The sequence below is a fragment of the Mustela nigripes genome, chromosome 4 (assembly GCF_022355385.1).
Source record: "Mustela nigripes isolate SB6536 chromosome 4, MUSNIG.SB6536, whole genome shotgun sequence".
NCBI lineage: Eukaryota > Metazoa > Chordata > Mammalia > Carnivora > Mustelidae > Mustela > Mustela nigripes.
Window position 1 is genome coordinate 154,631,204 of NC_081560.1, and position 23,687 is coordinate 154,654,890.

General features: G+C 40.7%; 1 protein-coding gene and 1 long non-coding RNA gene across 11 annotated transcripts in view; one reads left to right on the forward strand and one right to left on the reverse strand.

Annotated features, from left to right (window-relative positions):
• Positions 1–2,054: 2,054 nt before the first annotated feature.
• Positions 2,055–22,579, forward strand: ZNF239 (zinc finger protein 239). Of its 8 annotated transcripts, none has more exons than XR_009403953.1 (5): positions 2,055–2,141; positions 2,979–3,019; positions 3,788–3,844; positions 18,592–20,362; positions 20,463–22,579. XR_009403953.1 is itself a non-coding variant. In XM_059398077.1 (5 exons), exon 5 carries the CDS (start codon positions 18,843–18,845, stop codon positions 20,079–20,081), a length of 1,239 nt encoding a protein of 412 aa, XP_059254060.1. In that variant the 5' UTR covers positions 2,055–2,141; positions 2,979–3,019; positions 3,788–3,844; positions 9,364–9,496; positions 18,592–18,842; the 3' UTR covers positions 20,082–20,450. The 8 variants fall into 8 exon arrangements, 7 of the variants coding, with proteins under 7 accessions (XP_059254060.1, XP_059254059.1, XP_059254062.1 ...); XM_059398077.1 differs by lacking the exon at positions 20,463–22,579 and adding an exon at positions 9,364–9,496 and having other exon boundaries at positions 18,592–20,450; XM_059398081.1 differs by lacking the exons at positions 2,055–2,141; positions 20,463–22,579 and adding exons at positions 2,148–2,288; positions 9,364–9,496 and having other exon boundaries at positions 18,592–18,947.
• The window catches only part of LOC132016608 (uncharacterized), a 64,004-nt gene continuing 45,475 nt past the window's right edge, over positions 5,159–23,687 (reverse strand). For 2 of the 3 annotated variants that reach the window (XR_009403957.1, XR_009403958.1), the window contains exons 3-5: positions 10,418–10,509; positions 7,120–7,372; positions 5,159–5,451 (exon numbers count right to left, since the gene is read on the reverse strand). This is a non-coding gene — a long non-coding RNA (uncharacterized LOC132016608). The remainder of the gene's footprint in view (positions 5,452–7,119; positions 7,373–10,417; positions 10,510–23,687) is intronic. The other variant, XR_009403956.1, reaches the window with a different exon arrangement.

Sequence of the window (23,687 nt, forward strand, 5' to 3'; positions counted from 1 at the left end):
AGTAGAGAAAGGTGGGCAGATGGATTTGTAGGACAGTATAGTTTTCTTTTCTCATAGAAAGCAAAGTCATCAGCTGTGAGTGAAATGGGAGGAGTTGTTAGAGGCTTAAAGAGTGAGGAGAAGCTATGAAATTGTTAAGAGAATGAATGGACTAAGCAAATGTAGTAGGATAGCTGGGCAGCATTAAGGGCCCACTTGACCTTAGTGGTCATAAATTGAAAGTGACACCAGTCACCTTGGCCCTGTGTTTTTCTAAGGCCACATCCACTACACAAGTGCAAGCACAGAACAGGCAGAAAATTGGATTCAACCAGGTTTGGTGTTTTATCCAGAGATATAACCAAGGGAGACATGGGCAAGAGAGTTGACAGGACATGCAAAGGACTAACAATAGTGATGAGCCATGGCCTCTAAATTGGTTGAGGAGGTAACTGAGAACATCAGAAAGTGAGTGTCACAGCAAGGGTGACAGAATCAATGGATCAAGGAATATTTAGGAGAGCAGTAGGGTCCTAGGGAGATACTTTATGTTCTCCAGACAAAAGGTAGGAAAGCAACTTAGGAGCAGCCTCTCCAAATACAGTAGGTCACCCAAATGTGTCCCTGTCCTAATCCGAAGAAACTGGATGTTACCTTATACAGCAAAAGGGACTTTGTGAATGTGATTTAAGATCATTATGTAGGGAAATTATCCTGGATTATCCAGGTGGGCCTGATGTAAGGCCTCACATGAGTTCATAGAAGAACACAAGAAAAGTCAGCGCAAGAGAAGGTAATGTGATGACAGAAGCAGAGATTGGAGATAAGCACTTTGAAGATGGAAATAGAAACCACAGCCAAGGAATAGAGGCTATCAAATGTACTTTGAAAAAGACAATCAAATCCTCCTCTAAGCCTCCAGAAGGAACCAGCTGTCCTGATACCTTGACTTTAGCCCAGCGAAATTGATTTCAGACTTCTGACCTCCACAACTGTAGGAAAATAAATGTTTGTTGTTTGTCACTAGGTTTGCGGTAATTTATTACAGCAGCAATTGGACACTAATACACCAAGGAAGGGGGAAGATACAGAGGAGATGTCCAGGCAACAGTTAACTCCCAGAATAAATCTGAAGGGAATGTCCTGGGAGAGTTGGAAGTGGCCCTGTGCCCCTCAGCAAGGGGTGAAGGTAATGAAGGTGCAGCCTGGGAGGATTTTGGTCTTCTCCCCCTTGAAGGCTGTTTAACAGTTAGAAGGGCTTTAAGGGGGTAGGGTTTGTTTCACTGGTAAATTTATGATACACAGTATTAAGTACTATCGAATTTTTAAAAGCAAACAATAAGCCCATACATATGGCATGATCCCATGCTTTTTAAAAAGTATGTCTGTGCATAGTTGTGTGTGCACATTTAGGAAAGAGTTCTGAATGCCACAAGACTGATCACCTCACGTCAGTATCTTTGCTCCAATAACCCCCATTTAAAACTGCAAAGCATACCCCACCACACACCCACTCCAACACACACTGCACCCCTTAACCCTCCAATTCAGCTCTATTTTTTCCGTAACCCACTATCACTTTATAACACACTATACCATTTATGTATAAATAAATATTGCTTGTTTGCCCCACTAAAGCTTAATATCCGCAGTGATTTTCAAGTTCCTGGAACATTGTAGGCCCTCGTGTTTGCCAAATGCATGAACTTTGGAGTCAAGATGGTGATGCCGAATAGCATATATTCGTTTCAGAATATTTTTAAGGGTAAAGACAAAATAACAGGTGATATTTACATTTTTTTCATGCCAGAAGCCCTTCAGCAAAATAAAAAACCCTTTAATAGGTATTCCTAAAATAATTCTTCAGTTTGTAACAACAAAAGAAAGAAAAAGAAAGAGAAAAAGAAAAAGAAAAGGTAAGGTAACTTGAACAAATTAGTCCCCAACCTCAAAGAACAGCAGAGTACACGCAGACGCCAGGGACGGGAACCCGCCCTCGGCCCCAAGGCCCACGAAGCTCGGACCTTCGCCGGAAGCGAGTGCCGGAAGTGGGCGTGGCCGTGCCCCAGCTTTCTGGGACTTGTAGTTCCGAGCCCTTAGGCGCGGGCGCGGGTCAGTGTTGGTAGTCCTTGCTCTTCCAGGTATCGGATTCCACGTGGGAGGTGAGACGCTCAGGATGGGACAGCCAGCGCCGCGGACAGCGAGGCGTCCGGTGGATGGGATATGGGAGTGCCTCGGGGGAGGCGTAGGGCCGCTGACACCCGGAAGCCTAGTTCGGTTGCTGTGGGAGGGCGCGCGACCTGGAGGAGGTGCGGCCCGGGGTTGCACGTGTGTCCAGGCGTCGCGACCGCCGCTCTGTCCGTCAGACCTGGCTGTGATCACCTGAGTTTGAGGTCCCCAACGCTGAAGTGGATGCGGCTCCGAGGGGCCAGTCTTTCGCCCGGTTGAGCTTTGGCTTTGGCCGGCCTAGAGGCTCCGTAGTTGGCCGCACCGGCCATTTCTGTGCGGTGACTGGCCTTATTCCACGGTTTTCGGTGGACGTTAGGCGACCGAGAGGGGCTTCTTTGAGGGACCCAGGTTTCTGTCCCCACAGCACTGTCCTACCACCCCAGAAATGAGACAGGTCGGGGAAAGCGCCTCAGGGAGTCGAAATTCATTCTGAAGCAAAGCATCCAAGCCAAGAGCCCCTACTGGTCTTTCTCGAACTTCAGGGCAGAAATCAGAAACCCTGAGCAAATGGACACATCTTAGTGTGACTGGGGGCGGTGGAATTTATTCACCCTCGTGGCTTCGTTGGGGAGGCTTGGCTTGTTTAATTCAAAGCCCTGTGGAGAGAGGTGAGGGAGGCGTCTCTGAGGGCATGTGAGGGGCTGACTGAAAAGGGATTAGTAGCAGGAGCACTTTTTTCCTACAGTCTTTCTGGAGTGGCAAGTCTGTATTCCTGCAAGGTGGACCTGATTTTCATGGCTTTCTCTCTTTCTCTAACTCTACCATTCCAGGACTCTGCCCTTCCAGAGAGGAGGAAATGACCAAATTCCAGGTGAGTTGGGGTTTCTTCTCTGAAAATACCTTGTCTCCGAGAATGAACATAATCTTTCTTGCTTGGAGCAAAGGAAGAACATCAGAATTAATTGAGTGCCTATCTGGGGCCAGGTCCTGTGTTTGTTCTGTACATTCTTTTTATTGTCAGACTTCAGTGTGAGACATACACTTTATAAATAATGGGTGTTAGGACATGAATATACTGAGGACATGTAGCTATCAAATGATGTTGCCAGAGTCTGCACAGGTGGCTGCTTCCTTTAAATTACACATCATTTTTCACTGAACCACCCTCCCTCCATGAACTTGGCCCACTCCCCAGAGCACTCATCTATTCTATTGAAAGACTCCACACAGCATCTTTGCCTGGTCCTCTTTCAAAGTTACCCTTTTCCTGCCAAGACTTTTCACTTATAATTGAAAGTTAATCAGTTATCACATGCTCTGGCCAGTGTTCAGTGGTCTCAGGAAAACAAATAGAATTATAAATTGTGCTTTTCTTCATGAGCAGATTCCATGTATGAAAAAAATAAAATACACATATTAACAATAACCATTTACTAAATATTAAAAAATTTGTTAAATGCCAGCCCAGTAGTTACCAAATCAGTCCCAGAAATGCTTCTAAGCAGGATGTTCATCAGAGTTATTTGTGTGTGTTTTTAAGAATTAAAAGTCATAGGCACGCCCTCCAACCCCAAACCTACTAAAAGGAGAATTTCACTTTTTTTTTCTTTTACTCCCATTGGCCTTTGGACATCCAAAGATTTCTTGGATTTATTGTGAGATATTTCTCTGCATACTTGATGTGAGCATCATTAAGGTACGTAAGATGGGTTATTCATCTTTTATGCTCTGATTGCTTTGTTCCCTTTACCAAAATATCTACATGTTTAATTGGTACAATAAATTGTTAAATTACCGAGTAGCACTTTTTAAGAAACTGATTGCTCATTTGTCTCTATAAAACCATTCCTAGAAAGTTACCTCAAGATTGACACTTAGACACAGAATGTTTGAAATGGAAGGGATCAGCCAGCCCCCTCTCTGCCTTGGTGCTGGCATTTTACCAAGAAGAGCTCTAATTCTGAGAAAGCTGAAGGGAAACACAGTGTCCTTTGTTGCAGAGCAGCAGAGTCAGAAGGAAACCCCATGTCTTCCATCTCAGTGCTTTTCCCTCTCCATAACTAAATAAATCAATTACACCAGAAGTTACTTGAGCGAAATATCAGGCTGGATTTTAAGGAAGAAATAATTGTTTCTTAATACCACTACCAGCAAGACCATCTTTTTGCTTGGCAAATACAGTTCTTGCATACATAGGAAGAGAACATGAGCTCTTATAAAAATCAGTTTAGAAGGCAGCAAGCTGCCTCAAGGTCCTGAGAATGCCATCTCTATGCCTAGAAAGGGAGTTGAGAACTTCAAGGGAAATTTATGTAAATAAGACCCTGCGCTCTCTATATTTTCCCTCCTTTTCCTCTACCTGGTCCTTGATGAAGATTATTTATCATGAAGTTGGGAGTTGCTAATACAGTGAAATTTTGGGATTCTTGTATATGTTAATAACATATACCATATACCATAATTTTTTTTATTATTATTTTTTTAATTTATTTGACAGACAGAGATCACAAGTAGGCAGAGAAGCAGGCAGAGAGAGAGGTGGAAGCAGGCTCCCTCCTGAGCAGAGAGCCTCATACGGAACTCAATCCCAGGACCCTGGGATCGTGACCTGAGCCAAAGGCAGAGGCTTTAACCCACACAGCCACCCAGGCGCCCCAATAACTTGAATTTAAAGAAAGGACTTCATTCCGCCAATACTTACTGAGTGTTCTCTTAGGTACCAGACATTGTCCTTGACTCTGCTGAAAGGGACAAGTCCCAATTTAACCCCTCCTTTTCTGACCTTGAGTAGGTTACTTCACTGTCATGAACCTTGGTTTTCTCATCTGTAAAAGTATGAGTTTCCTTGATGATCTTGAAGTTCAGTTTTACTTGTATCTTTTCATTATTCATTTAAGTTGAATATGAATTTATAAATATCATTTAGATTCCTAGTCAGTTGAGCTAGTTGCTGGGGATTTCAAGATTAGCAGAACATGGCCATTATCCTTTAGAATCTTGTAGCCAATTTGGAAGACAGATTTTATATCTTTGGTAGAGAGATGTGAAAAATACTATGAGATCTTGGAAGAGATCATGATTGAGAAAGGTAGTTGTTTATTGTCCTGAAATTAGGAGTTGCAAAATGGATGGGAGAAATACAACTCAAGGCAGAAGCAGCATGTAAAGGGCTATTCTAGATTATAGCATGACATTTGGTTGACTACAGGTAATCCAGTGCGATGACAGCTCTTGTCCATCTCCTGACTTCAGCATTACTATTTCCTACCTTTAAGTAAGTTGTTGGATCCAGGGAGATGAGCTCTGGAAAAGAAGTGGAAAGCCACATGATACATGTAGTTTTAAAGAGTTTGACATTTGTCAGGTGGGAACAGGAAAGGAAACAGCTAGTCCCATGACTTTCCCCTTTGGTTGGCCTTCAGGATACTGAGTCTATCTTGGGTGTAATTTATTAGCTCCACTGATAGTGGGGCCGGGATGGGGGGCAGGGAGGCCCTCTTAATTATTCAGATTCCTTCATTCCCAGCTTGTCTTTAGCAGAACCACTATTTTCTTTCCCTTTTCCTTTGTCATGCTGATTCCTTTCATTTGGCCCACTGTCCTACCATTTCCTTTTTTTTTTTTAAGATTTTATTTATTTGACAGACCGAGATCACAAGTAGGCAGAGAGGCAGGCAGGGAGAGAGAAGGAAGCAGGCTCCCTCTTGGGTGGCCTCCCTCTGGGTGGCCTGGAGCCACCCAGGCACCCCTCTTTTTTCCTTAAAGATTTTATTTATTTATTTGACAGAGAGAGATCAAAAGTAGGCAGAGAGGCAGGTGGTGTGGGGGCGGAAAAGAGGCTCCCTGCTGAGCAGATAGCCCCATGCAGGTCTCTGTCCTAGGACCCTGAGATCATGACCTGAACGGAAGGCAGAGGCTTAACCCACTGAGCCACCCAGGCACCCCCTGTCCTACCATTTCTTATCCAAGAACCTTCAATCTACTGCAGAGTTAATAGTCAATTAATATATCCTTTCAAAAAGAAAATATAAATATAAATACATTTATATTTATTTGTATTTATATATTATATAGACATATACATAATATACATATATATATTTTTACCCTTTCCATTCCTGGCATGGAATTCTCCCCACCACTTTGTCTGTGAGATCTTAAAAAATTAATGATTCTTTCAGCCTGTGGAATGAAAGATGACAAAACTTGTATTTTAAAGACTTGGTAAGGAGTTATTGTGATCTAGGTAAGATGAGGGCCTTACCTAGGACAGTGGCAGTGAAAATAAAGAAGAGATAACACTTTGGAGAGAAATTTGGGAAATGAGTTGACAAGATCTGAAGTGGTTTGAATATTATTGAGGTTGGTAGGAGTCTTAGACTATCCAGATGACTGAGTGGAAAAATGGTAACAAATGAAAGGAAAAAAGGTAACTGATGGACTTAGATTCAGAAGGAAGAAATGGATTGGAGCATGCATCGGGACAGGTTAACCTTGGACAGAAAGCAGCCTTGTTCTCTGAGGTTGAGAAGAAAATCTGAGAGGGGCTAATTCTACAGCTCCATGTTCCCTAGGTGCTGTGGTCTTAATGGGTGTCTGTATGGCTCCCTGAGGCAGCAACCTCCACTTCTACACCTTCTCTGTCCCATCTTTGCACAGGCACTTGCAGGCTTTTTTCTTTTATTTTCTTTTAATATTCATTTATTTATTTTAGAGAAGGGGAGAGAGAGAGCACATATGGGAGTAGGGGCAGAGGAAGAGGGCAGTCGTCCAGCAGACTCCCACTGAGTGTGGACCCCCCCAACACGGGGCTCAATCCCAGGACACTGAGAGCATGACCTGAACCGAAATCAAGAATTGGATGCTTAGCCAACATCCGGGTGCCACCGATCTTGCAGGCTTCTTGAGCCCAGTCTCATCTCTTTCTCCTCAGACACAGTGGAGGAGGAAACTGCCAGCTTCCCTTATTACCTTTTCCACTGGTGATAAGTAGGATAGTCCGGTCACTCCTGCAAGCAGCCTGGTTTTCTTCAGTTTCCTGAGAAGTATGTGGGTAGTGCCCCTCAGGCCTGAGGTGTCAGAGTTTGAAGGTTATCCGGTACTTCCCTGGCCCAAGTTGAGCTGCTGCTTTGGCTTCACTCAGTTCTCAGTCACATTCTGTCATTCTGCTTCTCAGGGTGTGGCCCGAAGGCTGGTGCCAGTCCACAGACTGCTTGTTACCAGTCTGCATACAGATAAGGAGAGAAACTGAAAGTGTTTAAAAATGTTCTGTCTGTTGAATCTAATATTTTTTAAATGGCACTGATATTTTATACATCTGGATTTTTATTTCTAGTAACTCTTTTTTATTGTATTTTGCAAAAATATCTGACAAAAGTGTGACACATTAGAAACTTTTCAAAATAAACTGGTCCTTCACCAGAGGTAGTTTGAGAAGTGTTGCTCCATCAAGAGAACGCTGGAAGGAACCAGTGTTACTGTGAAGTTAACTAAACGTCTGGATTCCGATCAGATGCCAGGCATTGCTTGAGGCCTTGAGGATATAAGGATCAAACCTCTCTCTGTTCTTAAGGAATATATATCTTAGTGGGGAGAGACAGTTAAATAAGAAACCAAATGAATAAATAAGAAAATGGGGTAAGATATAAGTAGTATACAGAAATTAAAACAAGAAGTGATGGTTTCTGGATTCCACTGTGGATTAGACAGTTAAGGAAATGCTTCTCTAAGGAGTTGGCAGTTTGGTTGAAACCTGAAAGATAAGGAACCAGGTGTGTGAAGATGTGGGAAAAGAACGTTCTGGGCAGAGGGGACAGCCAGTGCAAAGGCCCTAAGTTGAGATGGGTTTGATGTTGTCAAGGACCTGCAAGGTCACTGGGGCTGAGTGTGGCAGATAGGAAGGAGTGATTCAGATTGAGATTGGAGAAATGACAGGACCCCAGTCTGTAAAACCCTGTAGGCCAAGATGAAGGATCTGGATTTTACTTGACATCCATTGCAAAGCCTTTGGAGGGTTTCATCCCTGAGGTGGTATATGTTTTAAAAGATTACCCTGGCTACTATGTAGAAAATTCATTCTGTTGAGGAGCAAGTGTGGAAGCAGAGAGACAAATTAGGAGGTTGGTACAGTTGGAACTTCATGATGGCTGGGGCTTATAACCATACCTGTGCAAGGTGGAGAGAAGTGGGTAGATTCTGATACATCTTAGAGGTAGAACTTGGTGATAATAAAATGTGAGGGAGAGAGGAGAGAATCAAAATGACTTCTGAAACTGGCTTCAGCAATTGGGTGCGTTATGTGATCATTTAATAAAGTGGGGACCCCTAGGGAAAAGCAGATATTGATGGAGATTGTTGGGAGCAAGAGTTCCATGGGGGCCTATTAAATTTTAAGTGCCTCTTAGACATTCAAGTGCAGATGTTGGGTAAAGGTATGGAGCCTGGAGGTGAGGAGAAACATGCCTGGAAGTAAATATTTGGGAATACCTAAGGAGAGTATCTTATGGTTTGTGCATGTGTGCTATTTTCTTTTTTCCAGAAATGTTCAAGTACTTAGTTTAGAACAAGAAAGAACATATGTTTGATAGGACCAGAGAAAGACTTAAGATCAAAAGTATACTTTGACTGGGAAGAAAAAAAGCAGAAGAGTTCAGGGTGGTGATCTTGATAAACCAGATGTGATGGAAGAGGAAGAACAAAAAAGTCAGGAAGATGTTTTTAGGGAGTAGGTTATTAAGAGATTAGTATTCAAAAGCAGAGTGGTCTACACAGTAAAATGGCCCTGGTCATGGTTTTTGAGTGTAAAGAAATGAGACAGGGATGACTAGCACTATGAAGAAATTAAGAAATGTAAGGTTAGAGCATTCAGCAAATTGTTCTCTTTTGAGTGTTGAGGTTGTCAGAATGGTAGGACTGGGGTGGAAAGGACAACTCAGCAATGACCATGAGATGACAGTGACAAGAAAAGATTCAGTAACTGGACAGCTTGAGCTTGAGTGAGTTGTGGGCAGGAGGGGAAGGATTTGGATAGAAGTAGCAAAGTAGTTGAGAAAGGAAAGCTGATCTAACAAAACTTGACTTAGATGACTCAGCTCCCTGAACTATACTCTTCTTCTGTCCCCTTCTCACCCTCTCCAGTGTTACCAGCCCCACCTTTCTTCCAGGGCATTTGTGCAAACAGTTGTCAGTTGAGGAGGAATGTGCTTAATGTTTTAGGAACTAGTAACATTCAAGGATGTCTCTGGGGGCTTCACTGAGGCAGAGTGGGGCTGCCAGGACCCCACTCAGAGGAAGCTGCACCGAGCTGTGATGCTGGAGAACTACAGCCAGTTACCTGCAGTCTCCGTAGGTAAGAACAAGAGCCTGGATACCTGCCCACTGGACTCTTTGTTTCTTCAATTTTAAAGAGTGTTGGGACTCCAGGGATTGTGGTTTAGGATTCAAAGTTTCCTTTTGGCACAAAGTATGTTTCTGATTATTGTAAGCAGCCAAAGAATTTGTCTTGTTAAAAATCAGAGAATGTAGCTTTACTGAGTTGTCTTAGAAACCATGTCCATTATAAAACCATCTCTTGGGAATGATTTTGCTTTATACATAGTTATCTGATCCCTCTGTTTCCCAGATGTAATCTCTCAGAGCAGGGTGAAGATCATTATATAAGGGAGAATGAACTCCAGAGAAATCAGCTAGGCACTGTGGCAGATTACAAACCCAGACTAATACATAGAAGAGGAGTCCCTTTTGAAATATTCTGAGTTCTCTCTGAAGTTCTCTGGTCTGTGAAGAAAGCCAGGGCCTTCAAAAGATACTTTCCACATACTGACATACCTTTGTCTATTCACTTATTTCCCCTCTTCCTTTCAGACAGTTGTTGTCTTTCCCATTTACACCTTCTTATTGTTACTCTTATCTTTTCCCACACTTTCCCCACATTGGCCTTGTACCATCTTGGCTTGGACTTTATTTTCATTAAATATCCCTACCCTACGGTATCTAATTTCCATTGCTTCTTTTCTTCCCACTCAGGGGTTCATCCATCTCCCCTTCTGAATATCAGGCAAAACTTGTGAGGGGACAAAATTTCATACCATAGAGAATGATATGGGTATAATTGACACAGTTTTTCTCAAAAACATTTAGACTATAAGATACATATATACATACTAGATTAAACCATGTGAAATTGCCATTTTGTAGTAAAAATGGACATTGTACAAAAACCACTGAAAAGAAGTAGCCTGTAATGGTAGCTTTCAGGGCTTTTTCCTACCTTTGTCCACATGGACAGATGGTGGCTTTCAGGGCTTTTTCCTGCTTTTGTCTTCATACCCGTGGTTCTCAAACCATTATTTTCAGCTACACCTGGGAAGCAAGGTAAGCACCACAGAATGAATTGGGTCTCTGTAAGTAGTCAGAGTCCCATGTTTCTATTTCCTTTATGTAAACCTAACGCCTGTGCTTTATCTTTGTACCAGAATTGCTTACCTGGAGGTCAGTATTAAACTTTTGTCCCTTTCAGAGCTTTTCCTTTTTTAATTTTTTTTTTTTTTTTGAGATTTACCAGTTCTTCTGATGGCTTTGATAGTGTTCACCTTAACCTTCAAATTTTTTGATATGTATGAAGTCATTGTTTTCTTGTTTCCTCTGGCCTTTCTCCTGTTACTTTTCTCTGCATGTTCACTGGCTTCTCTGTCTTCCCTCCAGCTTTGGAAATCTTAAAAGGTCCTTTGCCTCTAGATCACCATTTATCAGTGTTTCTCAACCTTTTTTTTTTTGTTGTTATCACCCCCTTGGTGTCAACATTGCCCCTGTTGAGAATGTACACTGTATCTGTCTGTACACTTGTCTGCCTTCCGCAAAGAGCTAGCACACGCAAAAATGGCCTCAATGATCCTTAATGTCTTTTATTTCCTATCCTCATATGAAACTCTCTTCCCATGTACTTTCTTGGCTATGGGCTATCTACACTTGAATATGCAGTGTCACTTCACATTCAGTGTATTGAGAATTTTCTAAGTTATTTTCCTTTTTTAACTTCTCATATTCCCACTTTTTTAGTATTAACATCCTACCAGCCAACTAGATTAGAAATAAGCCATAAAGTTTATCCCCCGCCATCCCCAGCATCTGTAATTCTCTCATCAATTCTTTTTTTACTTGAAGTTCTTTTAAATTTATTAACATGCAGGTCTCACAGATTGCCCTCTAAAAAGGTCCACTTAATGCTAACAGTGGTAACAATGAGACAGATTGTTGACATCATTCTTCAGGCTCAAGTTGGATGTTGCAAGTAGGCTTATCTCCCTTAACATATAATTTATCATGTCACTCTTCATATAAAAACCTGGAATTAGGGGCACCTGGGTGGCTCAGTGGGTTAAGCTGCTGCCTTTGGCTCAGGTCATGATCTCAGGGTCCTGGGATCGAGTCCCGCATCGGGCTCCCTGCTCAGCAGGGAGCTTGCTTCCCTCTCTCTCTCTCTGCCTGCCTCTCTGTCTACTGTGATCTCTCTCTGTCAAATAAATAAATAAAATCTTTAAAAAAAAAAAAAAAACCTGGAATTACCCTTAGTTGCTGGTTTAGAACCTCAAAACTCCCTACCTGGATTTCTCTAGAAACTTTGATGATTATCGTGCTCTGCTTCCTGATTAATTTGGTCCTTTAAGATGTTATTCAAAGTCTAGTGTGAAACCTTTGACTACTGCTTCCATTTGACTCCCTTCTCAGAGCTTCCGATTTATATCTCACAGTCTCATCAGATCTGATTGGATATTTTTTGTATGCTTTTATATTAACCATTGGATCTACAAGTCTGATTTATTTTCCTTGTTTCTAGCCAAGTTTCTGGAGGGAAAACTATTTAATACTGGGTAATAATAGTCAAGATTTAAAATTTGACTACTGTGGGTTTAGCAAAGAAGAAATATTAAGTAAACAATATATTATTATAAACTGCTAAGTCCTGTGAAGGATAAAATAGTGTGCCCTGAGAGAATGAAGGTATGGGACAAGACAAGTGATTGTTGAAAGTTTCAGGGAAAGCCTCTGACGTGACATTTCAACTGAGATCTAATGGCTTCATAGGCATGACACAGGTGACTGGTTAGGGTAAGGATATTCCAAGCAGAGAGAATAATGCAAGGGAAAAACCCAAGACCTGGAAGGAGTGTGGCAAGAATTCAGGGAGCACCTGAGAAGAACAGAATGGGGAAGATATGGTGGGCAGGGCCTGGCTCACTTGTGGCATTGAAGGCACGGGTAAAAAGTGTGGATTCATGCTAAGTTCAGTGGGAAGCCAGTGGACAACATAGTGGTATGATCCAATTTATCCAGTATCAGTGGGACTGCTGTGTAGAAAGTGGTTTTGCAATGGAGGAAAAACGAAGTAGGATATGTGTTTCTAGTTTCAATCTTGGTGCTGGGTTTTCATTTTTAATTGATAAAAAATTGAGTGGTTGTCCAACATTTTTAATGCAAGTAAGATATAAAAATCTCAAAGAATCAACACAGAATTATTATGAAATGATATCACTAATGATAGTGTATCCTTTTTTTATGTATTCCATACATAGGTATGTATATTACAAATATATGTGTTAAAATTTTATAAGATTATACTACATATATTTTTCTTTTTTTAAAAAAAATTTTTTGTAATGATTTTATTTATTTGAGAGAGAGAGAGAGCGAGCATGAGAGGAGAGAGATCAGTGGGAGAAGCAGACTCCCTGCTGAGCAGGGAGTCTGATGTGGGACTCAATCCCAGGACTCCAGGATCATGACCCGAGCCAAAGGCAGTCGCTTAACCAACTGAGCCACCCAGGCGCCCCCTACATGTATTTTTCAACTGACAATCTTATGCAGTATGTCTGAGAGATCTCTGTTATGACATAAATACTCCCTGTAAAAGAACCCCTTTTCTCATTACATCAGCATTTTCTTCTAATATTAAATATTCATTCTTCATAATATTTTAAATATTTTTAAAAACTAATATTACAAGGTTTCATAACTATTTATAGAACCTACCATTAATACAATATCGCCCCCACTGATTTTCATAGACCTTCCAGTTCTGCGGTCATTCCCAGGTATTGTACAGCAAGAACGTTGAGGCAATGTCCTTTGACCATTTAATAACTTTGGCCCAGCACGTGACTTCTTAACTGTTCCAAACTGCACTATTTTTCTTTTCCTTTTTCTTTTGCCATTACTTTTAAAATTTGTGAACAAATAATACATTCACCTAGGTAAAGCAAATTCTATCAAAAGTCTTAATTATAAAAGCCATTCTCCCTGTTCTGCTGCTCCTTATGCCATAGGGTGGCTTCTCATAGTCACTTGGTTTTAATTCTTGAAAATATGCAGTTACTAATTTTTTTTTTAAAGATTTTATTTGAGAGCTAGAGGGGAGGAGAGAACACGAGCAGGGGCAGGGGGCCCAGACGGAGAGGCAGACTCCTCGATGAGCACAGAGCCCAGACCCCAGCACGCTGAGATCATGACCTAAGCTGAAGTCAGATGCTTAACCAACTGAGCCACCCAGGTGTCCCATTACTTTTTTTTTTAAAGGAACAAATACATTCATATGGTTTAAAAAAAAAAAAAAAAAAGCATAAAGTACACAGTGTTACTTGTCAGCTACACCTAAATAAAGCTGGGAAAAATGTACAAAAAAATTTTGAACATTCCCAAATGTACTAAATGTTTTTTTTTTAAGACTTTATTTATTCATTTGATAGAGAGAGATCACAAGTAGGCAGAGAGGCAGGCAGAGAGAGAGGAAGGGAAGCAGGCCCCCTGCTGAGCAGAGAGCCCAATGCGGGACTCGATCCCAGGATCCCGAGATCACGACCTGAGCAGAAGGCAGCGGCTTAATCCACTGAGCCACCCAGGCGCCCCTGTACTAAATGTTTTTAAATTATTAAAATTATACTGCAAAAATAAAAAGGTGCACAGTGTAAGCCTTCCTTCATATCCCTAACTCCTCTTTTCCAGGTTATGGTCATTTGCTATCACAAGCCATCTGCAGTGAGTAAATCTTGCAGGTATCATTTCACAAGTTTGCCCGGAAATCTGAAGAATAAAACCCCCAAGCTGGAATGCTGAGTGCATACATTTATGATTTTGATAGATAATTTTGTCAAAATGTCCTTCTTTGGGGTGATACAAATTTACACTAACAAGCATTGTGTCTTCAGGTTTTGGGTAACAGGTGGAAAATGGTTTCTCAGTATAGTTAGAGTTTATTATAATATACTGCTGTTTTTCAGTTTATCAATATTTTGTATTCTGTATTGACTTTCTTACATCACACATGAGGATTTAGCTCCTTTACGTTATTTCCCCAGCATGCCCATCCTCCCAAGATTTTTTTTTTCAATATTTTATTAATTTGTCAGAGAGAGAGAGAACACAGGCAGGCAGCACCCTCCAAGATTTTATGTCAGGGTCACATCAGTGATTGATGCTTACATTGCTTTGACCTCATAACTCTTGTTCCTTGCAGGGTCAAGTACTGCACTATTGATTATAGTTCCTTTTTTATTTTTCCTTTCCTAAAGCTAATGTTTGCTTTTTAACTTTGGGGTGATTTCATCCCAGACTATTGTATAACATTTGGGTTAATTTGGTTAATTATTGTTTTGTATAGCAACAACTGATTGAACTCCATTGTTTTATTGACTTCTTTACTCACTGCTATTTCTTGTATCATGTATCATTTTTTTCACAATTACTTTTTCTCCGTAATTGGAAGATACTGCTCAGTTATCCTTAGGTATCCAGCATTGCTAGTTGTTAGTTCAGTGTCAAAAGAATTCTCATTTATTTGCACACAACCTGCCTTTTCTGTCTGGATGCTTTTAGCATTTTCTGGGATTTGTTTCTTTCCTTGAAATCCAGAGGTTTCCCACATAACTAAAAGCATTCAGTTAGCCATGAATTGTGGATTCTACGAGATTTTTATCTATTAGTGCTTTGATCATTTCTCTCCCTCATTTTGTCTTCACTGTATTCATGGAACTCCTACAATATGGGCTTTTACTTTTATCTTTCCATCTTTCTGTCCTTTTACTCCACATTCTAGGAGGATCTCTCAGTCTTAAAACTTATTAAACATGTGTTAATTTTGCTACTCGACCCATCTAGATTGCAGACCTTAAGAGCAGTCTCCCTGACAGTAGTTACGACAGAAGTCACTTAACTTCTTCAACCTTGGGTTTCCTCATGGGTAGAATGGAGGTCCTATGAGTTCTCTTACGTGATAATGCAGCTAGAGCCTGAGTGCTTCACATGGGCCCGGTAGATCTTAGTTATTACAGTTGTTGCTTTTTCAATCCTTGGGTTAATTTAAAAGAATTCTGATTATTTTTTATAGCAATGTGTTTATATTTTATTAGATTATATTGTTTTTCTAAATGTGATATCCTCTCAGATTTCTTTGGGATTTTAATTATGTACCGTTTAAATTCTGTTTCCTCTGTTCATTATTTCTTGAAGCCAATCTTCATTTATGTTTGTTTTTTACTTTTTTTTGGTCTGCTTATATTATTTTTATTATGTTGATCTCATATTTCTTTTCAAGAGTCTTATGTTCCGGGGCACCTGGGTGGCTCAGTTGGTTCAGTGTCTGCTTTTGGCTGAGGTCATGGTCCCAGGATCCTGAGATCAGGGCTCTGCTTTGGGCTTCCCACTCCATGGGGAGCCTGCCTCTCCCTCTGCCCCTCCTCCCTACTTGTGTTTTTTCTCTCTTTCTCTCTCTCTCAAATAAATAAATAAAATCTTTTTTTGTTGTTGTTAAAGATTTTATTTATTTATATGACAGACAGAGATCACAAGTAGGCAGAGAGGCAGAGAGAGAGAGAGAGAGAGAAGGAAGCAGGCTCCTTGCTGAGCAGAGAACCCGATGTGGGGCTCGATCCCAGGACCCCAGGATCATGACCTGAGCCGAAGGCAGAAGCTTTAACTCACTGAGCCACCCAGGTGCCCCTAAATAAAATCTTTTAAAAATCTTTTGAAAAAAAAAGTCTTATATTCACGGTATGGTACTGGACTATACCTCCTCAGCTGATGCTTGACCCTCTCTGGTGCATTCATGCTGTCCTTACAGAGGAGGCATCTGCTGATTGGGCTTGAGGTGACTATAAGAATCCACACGGAGGGTGATTCTACAACCACCTATTTGATGTTGCCTTTTCAGTCCAATGAGTTACCTGGGACATCCTACGCTTCTCAAGCTCTAGCTCTGAGGTATCTCCCTTGTCAGAAATCCCATTTCAGGGGTTAGCTTGAGCTTTTATTCTGGGCAAATGTGGAGTCACTTGCTTCTTTTTGTACTTTAATCAACCCTGTCATTGTGTAGGTTCAGTATTACCTCAACTTCTGCTACTCTCTCCAGCCCAAATAATACCATTAGAAGTCTTTCTTTGGCTGGCTGTTTATTCTTTCTTGAGGCTTTGTGTGGGCCACTACCCTGAGCCATCCAGGATTTCATTTTTGGCAGGGAAGGTATTTAGGGAAGTGGTACTACTAATGGCAACAACTAGTCAAGCCATTAGAAATGCCTAACGTGAGGGGCGCCTGGGTGGCTCATTTGGAGGAGCATGTGACTCTTGACCTTGGGATCATGAGTTTAAGTCCCACATTGGGTGTGGGTATTCAAGAGATACTTGAATAGAATGAATGAAGGAGTGAGTGAACAGAAAAGAAAGAAAGGAAAGGGAGGGAGGGAAGGAAAGAGAAAGAAAGACCTAATGTGAATTAATAAACCTGTTTCCAAGATCAACCTCTTTTTATAGTTGTTGGTTCTGAGTTTGGAATTTGCATTTCTAGGCTTTGTTGAGAAGATCTCTTAGTCTTTTGGAAGCCTTCTGTATGTGATTTGAGCTGTGCATTTGGATTTTTTTCTAGTTACCCCATCATTTGTCATCCACCTACTCTTCATCATCTCGGAGTTCCTCAACATTTTTATTCTGCTGATTGCAAACTTTCTTTTTTTCCAAGACTATTGTGGACTTCTTTTTTGTCATCTCAGTGTCATATTAAGATATTCACTCTAATTATTTTGACTGACATACATACTAGTAAGTCTAAAATCTGCATTCCTAGCCCAGCTCTCTCTCTCTCTGAGTTCTAGACCCATGTTACTGAACAGTTCAAGAATGTTCTACCAGCACCACAAATTAAACAAGTCAAAGTTTGTGTTTATTGGTTCCCTCTTCCCAGCTCCAGCCTGTCTTACCATTTATACCCTCATACTGTCAATCAAGCAAAGAACTTGAAGATCTTGCTGGCGCCTCCTTCCAAGTTTAGTCATTGCATGATTTAGAATGAATCTCTCCCTTTCTCTCCGTAACCATCCTTATCATTTTATCATTTTGCTTCTGATTTGCTGCAGCAGTTGTTTCACTACCTAAAGTCTTGCTTATTTCTGATGGTGTTTATAATCACAAAGTCAGGCATTTCACTCCCCACTGAAGTCCTTAAATTTTAAATCCCTGAGAGTTGTAGCCCTAAATCCTTAGTAGTACACACAAAGTCCTTTGTTCTGGCTCCAGTCTTCTTTTCCAGGGCACGTTCTTTACCACTATCACCTGTTTTATAGCCTCCATAAGAAGTTACATACAGTTTTCCTGGGCATGTCAGATTTTCTCTACATTTTCACTTTTTTTTTACTCTCCCTTATATTTGCTCCCAGAAATCTTCCCCAAGATTCAGGTCGAGTCTATACTCTGTGCTCCCATGACTAGTTGTGCATGCATCTGTTTTTGCACTTAGAGTGTTACTACTGTTGATTTTTTTTTTCTTCGCAGTAAGCTCTAGCTTGAATAGCAAAAGAATTTCTCTTTCTTCCTTGTATACCCAGCACCTATTAAAGTGGGTTACTAATTAAATACAAATTTAATTAAAGTTTAGTGAAGTGAAATGAAATGTTATTTGTGACAAGGACGTGGAATTCATAGCGTCTGCAGGGTAGGGGAACACACTTTTATTGACTATGCTTAAAAGGCAAGACAAGGTTCTTATACAAGCTAAGATGTCTTGTACAGCTAAGTTTTCTCTTTCTGACACTAACCCAAAGGATATGACTATAAGGACAAGACTGAACATTTTTCAGTTATTAACTCTTCAGGCAATAGGCAATCCAGTTCTCATCTGGGACACCTTGATGGTGTCAGTTAAGTCAGTTAAGCACCTGCCTTCAGTTCAGGTCGTGATCCGAGAGAGTCCTGGGATTGAGTTCAGCCGGCATCAGGCTCCCTGCTTAGTGGGGATCCTGCTTCTCTCACTGCCTCTGCCCCTCCCCCTGCTTGTGCTCACGCTTGCGCGCGCGCGCGCTCTCTCTCTCTCTCTGACAAATAAAGAAAATCTTTAAAAAATAAAATAAAATCTTGAAATCTACTCTTTGTGTGTTCTTATCACTGAATTCTCTTTGTTCCCTAGGAGACTTGAATGAAAATTCTATGGAGAGTCTTCAAGAGAAAGGACTTAGGGATGGATCTATTATATAGGGGCTTTTCTGCTGGCTAATTTTAGAAGATAACAGATACAATAACAGAGTTGGGATTATATTGCGAATCTTCCAGGAGAAGTATGCAGGAATCCTGAACTAGATTTTTTCCCCTTATCAGAAGTAGGGACGGGCATCTTCTATATTTCCAGAAATAAGAGCAGTGTGGTAACTCTTCAAAGTAATGATTAAAAAAAACATGGCGAATGAAGAATATTTGTCTTTGAAAGTCCCAAGCCAAATGACCACACAGGACTCCTCAGTGACGTTCTGTAAAAATGAGCCCCAGGATCTTCAGAAAAGCAAAAGTCTATTTGTAACTGAAGAAAGCACTGAGAGAAAAGTCTTGCAGGGAGAAAGTCCTCCCATGGATCATTGTTCAGAGAACCTTCAAATTAAACTTATGTCTGATGTAACAGAACTGGTCTCACCATTGGTCACTGGTGAGGCAAATTGCCAGAATGGCCAATTGAAAGAGTCTTTGGATCTCTTTGACTATAACTGCAAAGATGTTTGTGGTTGGAAATCACGAGTGGTCAGTCGTAGTCATCAGAGAGCTCATACAGAGGAGAAACCCTATAACCATTACAACATTGAGAAGAGACATAACAACAGCTCAGATGGTCATCCATGTGAGAAAATCCACCCTGCAGAGAAATTACACAGGTGTAGTCAGTGTGGTAAGGACTTCAGTGAGCACTCAGAACTACTGCTTCATCAAAGACACCACACAGAGGAAAAGCCCTACAAATGTGAGCTGTGTGGGAAGGGCTTCACAAGGAGCTCCAGTCTCCTCATCCATCGAGCAGTCCATACCGATGAGAAACCCTATAAGTGTGACAAGTGTGGGAAAGGCTTCACAAGAAGTTCAAGTCTGCTCATTCATCATGCAGTCCATACAGGCGAGAAACCTTATAAATGTGACAAGTGTGGCAAGGGCTTTAGTCAGAGCTCCAAACTGCATATCCACCAGCGAGTGCACACTGGAGAGAAGCCCTATGAGTGTGGGGAGTGTGGTATGAGTTTCAGTCAGCGCTCCAACCTGCACATCCACCAGCGAGTCCACACGGGGGAGAGGCCCTACAAGTGTGGGGAGTGCGGGAAGGGCTTCAGTCAGAGTTCAAACCTTCACATTCACCGCTGCATACACACAGGCGAGAAGCCTTTCCAGTGCTATGACTGTGGGAAGGGCTTCAGCCAGAGCTCTGATCTCCGCATCCATCTCAGAGTCCACACTGGAGAGAAGCCCTATCACTGTGGCAAATGTGGGAAGGGATTTAGCCAGAGTTCAAAACTCCTCATCCATCAGAGAGTGCATACTGGAGAGAAGCCCTATGAGTGCAGCAAGTGTGGGAAAGGCTTCAGCCAGAGCTCCAACCTCCACATCCACCAACGGGTTCATAGGAAAGATCCCATTAAATAAGATCTTCAGTATGCTCATAGAGTAAAGACTTAAATATTTTTAACATCATTCTTTTATATTCTCTGGAGAGAGATAGTAAAAGTTACTCATTTCTGTTCCCTCACTGAAAATCATTCAGTTAAAGTATTTAAGTACCAAGCTTTTCTATATACTATACAATGAGCTGATTGTTCCGGTTCCTCATGTGGGTAGAATGAAATGTCTGTACTTTGCAGTTCAACCAGCGTTGTCAGAACCACATGTCCTACCCAGATTTTTAAGTGGAAGAACTTTTTATTTGTGTAAGTAGGACATGTTTCCCTTTGTTCATATTATCTGAGAAATTGAAACTCTGGTTTCTCTTCAAATCTTGTGACTTGTGTTTTTCATATTTCCTTCTAGGCCTGATTAGCCTCACTAAACTATGACTGCACGTGCTAATTTTAGGTCGAAGGAGTGGTTGGAGATAATAAGGGCATGAAATTTGTTGTGTTTATTTTAAAATATACAACAGTCTGTGGCTACACAAGAAGAAGGTGGAGAAGAGCTATTTGTGTGGTATACCCCATACACTATAGGATGTTGAATCCCCTACCCTTCTCCCCTCGAGGCAGCTGCTCAGGAACATAAGTAGTTCTTTTTCCTGGGTGCCGCTGGTCTATTGGAGTTTTCCAGATTTCACCACTTCAGATGACCCCCTGCTGCCAAGCTAAAGCCAAGTAGGGTACATACACCATGTTCAAACATAGCAAATGAAGTTGAAATATATTTAAATGCATTTAATTCCTCAGTACCTCATTTCCTTTATTTTCTTCATCATTTTATACTATATAAAACAAGTCAGGAGAGACAGTTTCTATTATTTTTCTTCTTGGCCTTATCTCTTGTTTTAATATTTGATGTACCCCCAAATCCTGCTTGTTTTCACAGCACTCCCAGCCTCTTCAGGCCTCACTATAGACATATAACTTATTTATAAAATTATTTTTGTATTTGGCTGAAAGTACTTTATATAAAAATAGCTATATAAAAACATTTTAAAACTTTTGGAGAATATGTTTGGGATGATCAGGCTTAAAATATGCACTGTATCACATATAATTCACTTGGGGTGTGAAACTGGGACACCTCACTACATTAGACATTCATCCCCTAGAAGTTAATACTAGAAGCTCAAGCAATAGTTGAGAGTAGAAAAGTGATTATGTACGTAACTAAATTGGAATTTATGACACAATGAGGAGGTGATAGCAGCCCTCATTTTCTAACTGATGGTTAATGATTCCTCGTGCATTTCTTAGGAGGCTACCCAGTGTTCAATATTCCAGTTTTTCACCAATAACAAGTATCGATATATTTTAAAAAATGGTAGAGAAAATATGGATGCCTTATTTATTGACTTGGGAAGGTGGGATTGTAACTGATACATCTTGACCAATTTAACCTGAGGCCATTAACTGGACATAGATATAACAGGGAAGCATACATTAACTTTGGGGGAACAGCTAATTTCTATTAAGGCATAAAGGAGAGAGATTAAGACATATGCCTTTCTTTAAGAGAGCATTCCAGAATACTTGACTCCATCCCTGGGCAAGCATTCTATACGGAAGATTAGGGCGGTGACTGAGCATCCACCCTTCAGCATTCCATAATAGCCTTCAGTTGATTGGATACCTTAAGGCAGTATCACAAATGATGTTACTCTGTTTCAGCATCTCTAGGGTAATGCCTCTCAATTCCTCCTACCCTCATGGATCAAATAAACGAATTAAAAATCTTTAAAAAGAAAAGAAAATATAAAGAGCAGTAATTTGATAAAGTGAGAACCCCTGAATCAAGATGGAGAGTCTTTCAGACCCAGGAGAGTGGGAGAAGAGTAAGACGGAAAGAGGGACAGAGATTGAGAAGCAGGACAGAGATAGAGATTATTTATTTAACCTCTTGGAAAACTTATATTGACCATTCTGTTTCAAATTCTTACACATAACCACAAACTGCCTTTAAGCTATATCTTGATACCTGTAAACCCCACAAACTGTTATCAAAACAGGCAACTTCTTGACTGCTTTCAAAGAACAAACTAACAGAGGCAGATTGGTAGAATCCAGTTAAAAGTACATTGAATGTTTAAAAGGGTTATGTCGGGGCACCTGGGTGGCTCAGTGGGTTAAAGCCTCTGCCTTCGGCTCAGGTCATGATCCCAGGGTCCTGGGATCGAGCCCCACATTAGGCTCTCTGCTCAGCAGGGAGCCTGCTTTCTCTTCTCTCTCTGCCTGCCTCTCTGCCTACTTGTGATTTCTGTCTGTCAGATAAATAAATAAAATCTTAAAAAAAAAAAAAGGGTTAGGTCAGCAGCACTAACCCACTTTAAGATCAAAGATCCCCAGTTACATGGGAGGAAGTTTCATTTCTCAGATCATTTCAGAGCCTAATAATGTGATAAACACATAAGGTTATTTTATTTGGGCAATAATTTATCTTAATTTTTGTAGTTCTGTCTAATAAATTCTGCCTAGGGTCACCTGGGTGATTCAGTTGGTGGGGTGTCTGACTCTTGATTTTGGCCCAGGTCATGATCCCAGGGTTGTGAGGTCAAATCCCCAGTCAGCTTGAAATTTTCTCTCTCCCCCTCTCTCCTTTCTCTAAAATAAATAAATAAATCTTTTTTTTTTTTTTTTTTTTAGTATATCATGAAATCAAATAAATGGAAAAGGGTATGAAAATTTAACAAATATGTCACATAAAGCAGGATACAATACAAAGTTCTCTTAGACAAAAATATGGTTTCCAAAGTCTCAGATGAGTTTGCTGCTTCTTTTCTTTTCTTTTCTTTTCTTTTTCCAGATGACTGCTTCCTAGGCCATTCTTAGGTATATCTTAGTGAATCAACAAGAAATTTTAAAACTTGGCCATTCTGAACTAGAACTGTTTCTCAGTTAAGCCAAACTATATGGAAGGAGACAGAAAGTAGAAAAAAAAAGAAAAGAAAAAGAAATCCGCTGTTGAAATAAATATTTTCTCATTTTCCAGTTGCAAAAGTTCACAATCCTATGTCAAAGATAGCCTGTCAACCCATCTTGGAATTTTTGGAATACTCTCCTTCACTTTGACTTCCTTTCCCTCCCTCAAATAACCAGGGCCACGAAGATCTAGGGACTTTCCCTCAATATAACTTCTATCTCTAATTTGCATTTTTGTCTCAGTGCAAAGATGTTATCAGGAAGGTCATAGGATTTACAGAAATACACCAATTAACAGAATGTAAAGATTCTTTATTGGCTATGTGCATGGTAACTTACGAAGGCTGTTACACAAATCAAGAAACAACAAAGTATTCCTTAAGAAGAATTTCCTAAAACCCCCAGGGTTCCAGAAGAAAATGAAGCAATGAATTATACCACCCATACAAAGTAGGGATTCTTTCCACTGCAGAAGCTCCCTTTGACATACTCTTTTGGTTTTATACCATCCTGTCCTTCCAGCCCACTCCTGACTGTTTTGTAGTTTGGCTACATGTATCATATCAGGACCAAATAAGTGTAAAGCAATTTATTTCCAACATTTATTGCAAAATTAGTTAAAATGAAGGTCCATTTCTAGTACCATCCCAGAACAGGAATAGGT